The sequence below is a fragment of the Xiphophorus maculatus genome, chromosome 4, assembly GCF_002775205.1.
Source record: "Xiphophorus maculatus strain JP 163 A chromosome 4, X_maculatus-5.0-male, whole genome shotgun sequence".
In the NCBI taxonomy this organism is placed as follows: Eukaryota; Metazoa; Chordata; class Actinopteri; order Cyprinodontiformes; family Poeciliidae; genus Xiphophorus; species Xiphophorus maculatus.
In genome coordinates this window covers 20455885-20468437 of record NC_036446.1, presented here as the reverse complement: position 1 = coordinate 20468437, position 12553 = coordinate 20455885, and the positions used below count along the sequence as shown (strand labels likewise).

Below are 12553 nucleotides of genomic sequence, written 5' to 3'. Positions count from 1 at the left end.
GTTTTAATTCGCTGTTGTACTTTGCATTGTGCCATACGCAGGAAAAGATGGTTAACCACAAATTTTCTAATCCTCCTGGTTTTTGATCCAAACTATTAAAACACAGCAACACAGGTTGGAAGCACATGAAGGTATCTACATCTGTTGATGGCTGATAAGTTTGGTGCCGTGATTGTTTCCAGCAGCCTTAGGCCACAGAACCGAGCAGGCGTCAGCTTGGCCTCTTATCCCCATGTTTTTTTTTTCTTTCTTTTTTTCTTTTTTGTGACTGTGGGGAGGTAATCTAGGAAAGAACTTCATGGAAAAATGGTTTGAAAACCCCACGGAGGTTGGAAAAGTCAGGGCAGAAAAAGGCACTGAAAATTAAGTAGACTGCAGGAACCACAGATTGCTGTGGTCTATTTTAAGTTTTACTCTTAACAGATATGCAGGAGTTGAAATCGCCTTCCCTTTGCTTCTTCTCTGCATATGTTCTCTGTGCTGTCTAAAGTAGTCTTAGTAATTTATTTTGTCTCTTTTGCAGGATAAAGTGTTGACAAATAAAACTCCCAAATTGGATCGCAGTGATGGGGTCAAAGAGATGAAAGAAAAGGCCCCTAAAAGGAAGCTACCCTTCACTGCCGGAGCAAATGGAGACCAGAAAGATTCTGACTCAGGTAGGAGAATGTTGCACTGTGTCTGAGCATCTGATCTGCATTTTCATGTTGACTTTCAAGTGCAAGTCAGAGAGGCAGGGACTTGCATTGCATCACTTCCTCTAAGGTTGATGGGAAGTTGTTGTGCTTTCACAAAGGAGGTTGGGCTTTGTGGAGGTAAAGTTCTTGTAGCTTTAAGGTAGCTGTCTGTCTGGGAGAACTGAGGAGTTTACCTGCTTTCTGAAAGGAGGGGGAAAAAACACTGTGACAATGATCCAGTTAACATTGAAATGGTAACATTTACAGACCTGCCCAGGTCTGGTTTCCTGATTATTTTTGATTAGGGAACAACGCATTACAACTCGTTCTTGTTTGACTTTGGGTCTAAATGGCCCAGGATTTAGTTTGTTGATTCTACGGCTAAACAGAGGCTTAGATTACAGTTTTCGTATTCAACACTGGCTGAGTTGCTACATTGCTTTATTCTGAGTGACCACTCTGAGCTCTGTGCTGCAGATAGGGAAAGAAAACAAAGTACTGCAACACAAGACTGTTATGGTTTAGGGTTGTGTTTGATAAGACTGAAAATGTATTTTTAGTACATATGTGGGGTTGCATTTGGGTACTGTGTGCTTCAGAGGAGTTATGGAGCCCTAGAATATTTTATTGAGTGTGTTTTATTGAATATGTGTCCTTATTGCTCCTTTGATTGTACTCTTACACATGTGCAGTCATTTTAAGAATGCCTTTTTAAAATTCTGATATTGATGTGGGAAGAATGTTTTTTTTTTTTTTATCTCTTTCAACAGACGTTGCATATAATTATTGTTGCTTCATCATCTGGTTTAATATTATTTGCCAACCAGTTTTACCCAGAAAGAGGTCAACCTCCCCACCCATCCCCAAAATGAGGGGAGGTGTGAACCCTCAGCTAAAGAACAATAGCTCCACAAACTTGTTAGTATGTTAACGAGTAGAGGTGTGCCGATCGATCGGCCACCGATCATAATCGGCCAATATCCATAAAAAAGTGTATGATCGGTGATTGCCGATTATGGTCTCTTGTTGCCGATCACACAAACCAATAACCTGTATCTCACTTTGCAGTCTGTAAGACCAGGATCTGCTCTTGCTGTTGAACCACTCTCGCTGTTGGACCGCCACTACACGATACTGGTAGTAATATTTCACAGACGTAGTGCCATTTCTGCTTCACCCGGCAGTGAACTCTCTCACCGAACATCGGATTAAAGCTACAGCATTTAACTTAAACAAAAGAAGATTTTACATATGTATTAAAACTTTTGCTGTCCTAGCATAAGACAGATAATCTCTGAAGAAAAAAAAAATCAATCTCCTCTGCCTCCTCCGTGTCCTGCAGAATTACTCAGCTCAGTCAAAAACAGCCAATCAGAACCAGCAGTAATCAGCTAGAGAAGCTCTCAGGAAGTTTTGATTCAGTAACTCAGGATTGTTTATTTTGATGCAACCAGCATTTGACTTCGAATTAATGTTTTTTGTTTTGTTTTTTCTTGACATTATTTGATACATGCAGTGTTGTGAGATTTATTTGACTCATGTATAATTTAGGGTGCAGAGAACCTTACTGTTAAATATTATTTTACTGATTGCAGGTTTTTCAGTTGTCCTTTTGACTGAATAGTTGCTGTATTGTGCCTGCAATTCTTTTGCATATTTTATGTCTAAATTAGGTGAATTTATTACCAGATCATTTTTTTATTTTGTCAGATCACATAGTAGCATTTATACCTAAAGCGAAAAATTATCAGCCAATGCATGTAATCGGTCAATGATCACAATGATTACATGCCGTAATCGGCCGATCAATGATCAGTGATCAGCAGTGATCGGCTTTCATGGGTGATCGGTATCGGAATCGGCAGCAAAAAACCTGATCGGATCCCTACTAACGAGTTGACGTTATTGGGCTTTTGAGACTTTCTCACCCCAGTTCCATCTCTGTATTTGTCTCCAGAGTCAGAATCAAGGCACACCCAAACTAACACTTTTTTTTTTTTTTGCAACTTGGAAAACTACTTGAATTTGCTAACATTCATGCTTAACTATCAGGAAAACTATTTATTATTCAACATTTTATGCATTTAAACACAAGAACAAAACAGATTGTGGTGGTGTTCGTCATAATGTATTTAATACATAGTTGCAATAGTTATTCTACCAGTTATTGTTTAGTTTTAGGCTTTGAAAAACATTTTTACATTTTTAGGTCAGGATCGGCTCCAACACAGATCCGTGCTTCAGTTTATTTAACCCAACTTAGTTCAAATCTGACTTACCAGTGGTGTACAGCATTACTCTACTTCTATGTAGTAAATTGTCAGTTGAACTACAGTTCCCAGATTTCTTCTTTATTCACTTTCTCGTCAATTTAGGCTATAAAATTTAAAATTAATATTCATTATATAACATAAAATTTGGCAATTGGATGGATTTGACCATGAACAATAGGTTGAACATTTTAATAGTGGTTTGGAACAATTTTTATTGTTTTGATTTGATTTATGTATTTTTTATTTTATTGTTTTTTTTTGCCTACGAGTTACACTCTTAATTATGTTTTGGATTGAAGCCAAAAGAAACATTATTTGTTATTGTTTCATGCAAAAAATTACTAATGATATTATTAACGACAAGCACAAACGTATTCCATCTGCAAGCAAAGCCTAAATTTTTTTTTCACGGTGACTCCAAGCGCAATTTATTTATTAAAACTTAAAACAGAAAAGCAGTATCATTCAGAAAATACATTTATTGAAATTATAACCGCAATGGAGGGGGGTGACAAGCAAAGGCTGGTTTTCCCTCAGTTTAATTGTGCTTACGGCCATTCCACTATCTGTTTCACAGATTCCAGCATGAAAATACAAATATAAAAGTAAACAAAAACTTTAAAAAAAACTATTAAGTGAACGTATGTTCTTTTGTAAAATTACAGTTATAACTCTACAGGTAATACATGAGAGAAGCACAGTAAAACTATATGTAAATAGCATAAGCAGAAGAAAGGATAAGGAGCTATTTATTTTGGATAAAGCTTAGAAATGCTCTGACAAGAAAAACAACCATGTTTGTCGTTATTTGGATTTAGCAGTGTGCTCAGATGGTTATTTTTAGTGGTGAGTTCAGAAGGTGTGATTATGGCTGATATGTATATTTTCCAGCAATTTAGGACTTCATTTGGAATTCTTTTTTCTTTTCGAGATAAATACATCCAATGTGCGCTGTGTCGTTTTTGTTTTTACCTATATTTCTGCTGGTGAAAAGCTTATTCAGAGCTTGCTGATGGAGTTGCAATACCTGGTGATTGCATAGCGTAATCAGCCGGATGGTAAATCCTCATGCAAGTTTGTCATGTTTGCTGAAACTGTGCAAGTACAAAACTGCCTTGGTTACATGTTGTGGTTTATCTTTTTATTAAAGTCAAAGTAATCCCAAATGGGATACTTTGTATTTTTGGGGAACTAATTCCTACATATATTGCTATAGAGTTGCATTTGAGCCTCAGACGTGTAGCACTCAGGCAGTATTAGCAGCGTTCTCTAACCTGAGTCTCAGCAGATGGAAGAAGCATTGTTTCAAATCAAGCTTATTGGCTGCAGACTGCTGGATACAAGAAAAGCCAAAGGCTAACACCCAGAACTGGTGTTTAGCAAAGGTTGTGCTGTTGTTTAGCAAATGATTGACTAATAGCACCCAAATTTCACTTAATAGCTTGGCTTTATTTGCTTAGTTAGCTTTTATGTATTGTTGGGGAAATGCCCAAAGCAACTCTTATTGCACATTCTCATGTCCGAGCTGTTGAGTTATTGGCCTCAACACTTTGAGCCCACAATCTTGATCTTGATCTGAAAGCTCACACAACCATGTGATCTATCACTTTGTCATTCGTGAATGACAATATGATCTGCAGAGCAGGGGTTAGTGGTTGAGTGTTGATCACACAACTGTGATCTCTAAGGGACCTATTCGACAGTAACCGAACATTTTGGTTTCCTGACTGATGATGATCTCACTCTTTAGTAGAAGATGCAACTGCATTCTCAGTTTCAACATGACAAATTTCCATTAAGGGACAGAATGAGAATGTGACACAATTCAGAAGTTAAAAAGCAACACGTGTTGAAACTTCAGGACTTAGAAGTTGCATGAAACTGATTAGTGTTTTACCAGAGGTAGACAATGGAGTAGAGCAAGACGATATTAGGAAAACATGCATATGTGATAATGTTGGTGAAAGCTATGATGATATGAGCTGCAATAAATAAACAGTGTTGAGGTCTTTCTGCTTAGGGTGCATAGCAAAAACAGACTTCAGTTAATGAGTTCCCCATCCAACTATAGAAAAAATATATTTCAGTGGTTCCATCTAAACCAGGTTGTAATGAAAAAGTTGTCACTGGATGACATCTACCTGTTTGCAATGAAACAACTTTGTCGTAGAGTCATAATGACATCCGCATTTTACTGTTTTACAAATAATGCAGACAAAAGGAAAATTTGTATGAGATAATTGTGATGCTTAACAAAAGCCGAAGCCAGTCACTAAGACGACTGAAATGTAGCAGATATTTGTGCTCAGCTGGCTCAGAGAATCGTGCGGTGGTTGTCTGACCAATGATGTTGGCCTTTTGCTTTTGTTCCTTATCATATTTCACACTTCTTCTTTATTGTGGTTTAATTTGTTTTTGCTTTTTGTGTTTCCAGTTTAAGCTGATTTTTGCCAATCAGCAGTAGAAGTGTGCATATAATCATCGTCTTTCCACTGGCTTCTTCTGAACTATATAAAGGCGATTTCAGAGCAGCAAAGAATAGATTTTGACTTTTATTTTTACTTACCACGTGAACAAAAATGCATATTTATGAACACACCAATCACATCTCCAGATAAAAAGCTTTCAGAATGGATCAGGCTGCATGATTTTAAAAAGTTTGTTATATTTATTTGTTTTAGATTGGGAAATTTTGATATTTTAATATGCATTGGTGTCCTTTCAACTTCTAATCAAAATGTGATTTTTTTTTGTGCAAATTTAATGTATAAGATAATAGTGAAGTGAGAGGGGAAAAAAATGTGAGAGAAAATGGGTTGAAAAATTCATGATGTTGTCAGCAAACCCTGAGCTTTTATTGCCGTTCATCAGTGTTTAGGATCTCTAACCAATCCATGACCACGTCCTGAGAATTGCTAAACAGCAGAATTCCTCCCTCTTGAGATCATCTCGTTTCCTCTTCTTCTTTCCTGTTAAAGCACAGCAGCACCAGAGTTCAGACTACATTGAGGGAGGTAACTATGAAGGTTTATAAAAAAAAAAAAAAAAACTGTTTATACATGAAAGTAATGGTTCCATATCAGGAAAGCCCCGAAAAAACCAGTGAAGCAGCTAATTATTCTTCCATCATCTCGTCCTCTTTTGGGTTATAAATGTTATCTTATAGATATAAGATTTTTATTACATCACTATTTTTTTTACTTGTATACTAAACAGAAAATTGTGAAAAGCTGTATCTTTGGTGTTCTGAAGTTGTCAGATTAAGTTATTTTTCTTCAAATTTCTGTGGAAAGTAAATCAACTTTTCTTTCTTTCTAGATTAAGCATGTCATGCAAAAACGCTGTCTTACATAATTTGTTGGGGACTATGAAGCAATGGTAAAAATACTGGTCTGTTGGGTTGATCCCAACAGAAGTCTCAGTCCACAAGGGGTCAAATTAGCGACACAAGAACAAGAATCACAGCTGTAAACATTATAAGGTCAATTTAGGGTCACCTGCAACCTTAGAATACAGTGAGAGGACAGATCTCACCACGTTAGCATTAATATATGCTTTTCTTTCACTTGTTCTCCTTGATATGAAGTTCATCATAGTTATTATTGAACCTTATCCACTATAGGCAAAACGTACACACTCTTCCTCATTCACTAAACATGATCTTACTATTATTCTCCCAAGATATGATTAATTATTTTAGATTATATAAAAATTAGTTGAAGCCTTCAGCAAATGCAGCTGACAGACCACGACGATGCAACATTTCAAGACTTTGGTGCATGTTTGAAAACAGCCATGTTGTTTTCTTTAAGCCATTCTTAAGCTGTAATTAGCCAGACCCCCTGCTGTCCTGTTAGGGGAGGGATAAAGTGATGTTAATGTATTTTAAGGGTTAGACTGGAAAACAGAATTGTTTAGGTATCTACAGCAAGGTAGTTATCAAAAGTAACATTCCTGTGAATGCCAGAACATAGACCTTCCCAGCAGAACCTCTTACGAATTTGAGTGGTGTTCTTCATTTTGTCATTAGTGGTCATAATGTTATAACTAACCTGCATTCGGAAGGTTTGACCTGTGCTTCTTTCCAATTTGATTTGGTACAAATCATTAACAGTTTACCTAAATTTATGGCAGTATTGATAGCGTGCTGTGATCATTTAGCTCTGGGAGGTTGTCTTATTTTCCAGACTCCCAAATGAACAGATGTAAATTGCTTCACATAAAATAGTCTAAGTGTGCTGCTCAGGTTTGTTCTGATTGATATGTTCATATTAGTTGTTGAGCATATTGCATGTTCCTGTGTTCAAACCGGACATTTGATTATCTTGCCCTGTCCTGAGCATTGAATAAACACATTGTTATATCCTGCTAGTTCTCCCTTAACTTCCTGTTTGTGCTACCTTTACAACTCCCCAAACAATGTTTCACTCTTAACGTACTGCAGTCGAACATACCTGGTCTGGCTGGTTAGAGTGGTTCGTCTTGTCGTGGCATCTGCTAGCTTACTGAAGCAGAAAGTGTTTTTTTTTTTGCCGTTACCTCACACTGTAGTATTATCTGCCTGCCATTTGAAAGCCTACCTCTATTAAAACGTGGCCTTTACGTTTGATGTGTTTTTCTCCCTCTGGCTCAGGTAGGCGGTCTTTTTATGGACTGGCAGCCCCTAGCTCACTTTCTTTTCTAATCTATTCTTTTCTTCTTTTATCTTGTTAGTCAAGTTTCAAGGAGGGTAGAGAGTAAGGTTTCACCCTTGTCTTAAAGCTGAAGAATATCATTTTACTGAGACACATTAAAGCACTGTCCCCTAAATAGACATCAAACGAAAAGACAAGAAGTTGAAGCATTCAGTGTGTGTGTGTTTAGACAAATTTTTGCAGCCGAAATTCAAGTGTGGTGTTATTGATTTAAGTTAATCAGAAGAATTGATCATCAAACAATTGTTCCATACACACATTATGAGTGGGAAATAAAATCTATGCAGATCTTGACAATTCTGACTCAATTAACAAACACCAAGACTTGATAACCTTCCTGTTGATGTATGGCATGGCAATTTTGACAAAGGTTAAAATAGAACAAAGCACAAATGATCACCTAAAGTCACATTCAACTGCATCCTGCAGTCACACCATTTTATCTTGGTAATCTAAAATATGTTAAAATATGTCAAACATGAGGAACGATTTTACACAGTTCCACTCAGCGGCAGAGCCACAACAGCTGATCTTACCTGCAGTAAAGAAGACCATCCAGATAGCCATGTCAGAACTCCACAAAGTCAGAGAAATTAATGTTTATTACAAGGCTCATGACAACTCTAACTGTGAAGTACTTTCCACCATAGAGAATCATTTATATTCTATGCTTTGCTGTATATATCACACATAACTGAAAAAAAATTTGACTTTTGAGCATTGCTATATCTAACACCTTGAAATTGGCCCCTGTCTCTATAAAAAACCCTTATCCTTTCTGACACTCCTCCTTTAGCACGTCATCACACAATGCTTTTCCAAGCCATCCATTGATGGCATTAACGAGCATTCTTAGGAACGGCTTAGTTCCTAACAGTTCTTCAGAATGTTCATAAGAACCATGTAGTTTCTATGCTCATCAGAAATGCAGTTCCACCAGATGTTTGCTAATTGCTGCTGCCGCTAGTCTAGAGGAGCAGAGAGGAAAGGGTGCTCTGTGGCATGGAAACTCAGCTGGGAACTAACGCCAAGCTTTGGGTAAATAGGTAGCGCTTTGTATGAGCAAGTGTTTAGACATCCCAGAGATTCCATGATTCCTTAAATATGCGTGAAAGAATCAAAGCAACACTCCAAGTCTGCTTTTGATGAGGGAATAACATTACAACATGATATAAAGCTCAGTCACTTTTGCATAATATCTCCCGATAGTCCCCTTTAATGTTTTTTTTTCCTGAGTTATTAATGAAAATTTTTCCCTGGGGATTTGGCTGTACACTTATGGTTGGACTGTTTGTGTGCAGGTGGGGCATGTTACCTCAACAGTTTAATAATTGATGAACAGTTGCATTACAGCCTCCTGCATTGTAGCCAAATCATGAAGTGTTTTCTACCTCTAACATACATACATAAATAGTACCAATGTATGGTTCATTCTGACCCACAAACTAGAGTTGGCCTCTCTATCTAGCTATAGGCTTAGACTTGTACATTGTTCAGCATTGTTGCTCTCTATGGGTGCGTTAAGGTAAGACTGCCTTCATGCTTCCCCATCTTGTAAACATAGCATGGAAAAACTAGCCTAGCAGTTTCACTGCTCTGCTGCAGGAAAAGAAAAACATGTTTGGACTGCTTCTGTGGTTCCCGCTGTCTTTGCAGAAGGAATGCCTGTAAATGGCGACTGCTTTGGAGAACGTGAGAGTGTATCAAAGACTGCTGGAGGACACATTAGCTGTAAGTGTTCACAGATGTTAGTGAAAGTTTATCTCCTCTGTACATGTGACTGGAAAAATATCTTCCTGGAAGGCCTTTTGACACCGGAAGCACGGGCTTCATTCCTTCTTGGTGTGTGTATTTTTGTGTTTGTTGCCTCGAGCTTTGCATCCAGCCCTGGACTAAATGAAGTATCAATTGCTGTTGTGCCTCTGTTCATACACATCCAGATATGCTGTTTAAGTTTCAGCCTTTGTGTTGATGGCTGAGAGAATTTCCTGTTGGCACAGGGAGTTTTTGCCCCTCTGTGATGAAGTACTACACTCATGCGTAACCGTACGCTCTGTGGGTCATCGGATGGTATGTTGCCACTGAAAATAATTACTGGGTGTGTCTCTGTGAAGCAGCTGCTTTTGTCCAGTAGCACCGTGTCTCCTGTAATCCTGGCAGGCAGTGGTGACCTTGGCAAGGCCATGTTGAGTTGAAATGCACACCAGTTATTTCATAATAACTACAGTTTTGGCAAGTCACACCCTTTTTCCTCTTTTCACAATTCTGGTTGATTGGCTTGGAGACAGACAGACAAAAACACTGCCTGTTGGCCCTTCCTTTCCACAGGGGCTTCTGGTTAATGACACCAGTCACTTACTTCTACCCACAAACCTCTTGCACTGTAAGTTGCACATGCAGAAAATGAAAAATTATGGTGTTTGGTGGGGTTCTTTTCACTCATCTGCAAAGAAAATCCTAGTGAAAAAGAGAAAACATTGTGCTTTTTTTGAAACACTAAACCATGCTACTATACTGTTGCCTATTCTAAGCCACTCTAAGCCATTACCATCTGTTAGCTAATTTTTCTCTTCTAGTACATTTTTGTACTGTGTTTCATTGAAACTTGAATTCAGATAAAACTGTTATACTTTATGTTTTGTTGTCAGATCAGAGCCTGGAAAATTTAGATTAAAATAGCAGAACTGAAATGTTTTTAATGCTGCAGTGTTTTAAAAAGACCCGTTTATATCTCATGTGATTGCATGTAAAACTTTTTTTTAAAAAATCTTCCATCATTACATTTGCCAAATAGAAATAATTGTATTGTCCAACAGATTTTTATGTCCAACAATGAGGAGAAAGTAACTAAAATATCACTCTACAGTTATTATCACTACATTAGTATTGTGATGGTGTAGCTCAAGGCAGATGCTGCAGATTCTCTTCTGTGTTTCGTAACAACAGAAATATTTTCCCAGCTGGAGTTTCTCCAAGGCAGCTTCAATATGCTCTTCTAACATACGGATAAGTAGGTTGAGAAATGAGCTATTGTTTCCTCACATCTTTATTATTCAATTTTCTCCCCTGCTGACAGTGTTTTGTCTTGCAGTACTGTGCTGTATTTCTTGGCTAACATCATCACATTTTCTTTTTTTGGATATGACTTGTTGATAATATGGAGCATAGCATTAACTTAACCCCTCAAATGACCTCATTGTGCCATTGACTTACATTCAATTGTTTTTGGGTTGACATTTAAGGGGTTAATATCAGCGTGAATGACTAAAGGTTGCATTTAATCGTGTGTTGACAAAATCCGCAAGAAGTGGTTTTCTTCACAAACTCTTTGCTTTGTTTAGAGGTTGTAAAATATAATGAGTGGTGTTTCATCTGAGCTCTGGGCAGCTTTCCTGGGGCTGTGTCGGAAATCTGAACAGGACACGTCTCAGAGACAGACTGGGAGCTGCAGCAGTTTCTCTGTCACAAATTTTACGTTAGTCATACAATTTCAAAATAGTTAGGGACTCCACTGAAAAGTTTGATGCATACTTACACTCGTAATCATGTTGGAGAAAATGAGTTGCATGTGAAAGTGATATTCATTTATTAGCATTGCAGTCAAAATAATTTTTAGATCAGCAGATCTGTGCAGTTTAGATATGTGCCATGTTGAAAGTGTTTGACTGAAGCTGGTTGATCCGGCCAAGAAATCATTCCGTGAAAAAAACTCCTGGATCATAGTCATCAAATAAAAAACAGTCATTCACAGTTGGAAACGTGCTGCTGCTTGAAAACACCTGAAGTGGTTCAGGATTGTCACATTTAAAAATATTTTTCTCTTTGCCCATTTTGCCTATGTTAAAAAAAAAGACTGTAGAAAAATATGTAAATTATAAATATGCCTTTTATTAGTAGTTTTTTTTTCTCAGAATATAAATTCTCACTGATGGCAAATGTATTTTTGATAAACTCTTGTACATGTGTCTTCACATACATAAACACAGCCAATAAAATGTCTTCATTTTCTTATCTCCTTTTGCTTACTTCACAGAGAAACCAGGTCCAGAGAGGAAGCGCATTAAAAAGGAGCCCACTAACACCAGGAAGAGCTTGCCGTTCGGAATGGGGATGCCTGGGATCCGGGCCGGGTACCCTGTGTCTGAGCGGCAGCAGGTGGCCTTGCTCATGCAAATGACAGCTGCGAAGACCGTCAACAGTCCAGGTGCGTGCTTATCATTTAGGCCACGTCTTCTGTGGACCGGTGGCGGAAAAGAAAACGACGATTGGATGGAGCTTTATATGTAGACACTGTGTGTGTATGTGGGAGAGGAGTATGCGTAGGCGGGGTTAAAGTGAGCCAGATCGGGGATGAGTCACAGGTTTTTGTTTTTGTTTATTTTGGAAATCTTAAGCATTTTGCCTATTGATTTTTGCCTCCTCTTTAGCCTGCCTCTGTATTCAACCAGTTTTAGATATTCCAGGGGTAAACAACAATAGCAACACATATAAACGGAGTAACAATTTAAGCACGTGCTGTCAGTGATAGATGGTATTTTGCGAAGTACCATGTAGCATTAGCAAACATGTCGTTTTCAAAATACAGTTTGTACAAAAAATAAGACTAGCTTTAGCTCGTGCAATACTCTGGGACTGATGATGCAATCTGATTATTTGAGCCAAATGGAGGCAGACAGGAAAAATGGTATAAAGCATGAAGAATGTGTGTGCTTGTTCATCAATGTCCTTTGAGCTTTGAGATTATTCATTGAAATTAATTATGTTTACTCAGTTTTTGGTAGACAGATTCATTTGTCTGGAAATATATTAGGTACCCATATTTGGATCATTGTTGCAACCTTATGTTTTTCTCTCCTGCTGTTGACATTTTAGATGGAATGAAATTAGCAAGGTTCAGTGCAAAGACACTTTT

The 12553-nt window shown here is 37.8% G+C and overlaps 1 protein-coding gene across 2 annotated transcripts in view; it reads left to right on the top strand.

Moving 5' to 3' along the window:
* Nucleotides 1–12553, top strand: part of ankrd11 (ankyrin repeat domain 11) — a 113315-nt gene that overhangs the window by 85075 nt on the left and 15687 nt on the right. For both annotated transcript variants that reach the window (XM_023332221.1, XM_023332220.1), the window contains exons 4-5: nt 524–656; nt 11675–11845. In XM_023332221.1, coding sequence (XP_023187989.1) covers nt 524–656; nt 11675–11845 — 304 coding nt within the window. The remainder of the gene's footprint in view (nt 1–523; nt 657–11674; nt 11846–12553) is intronic.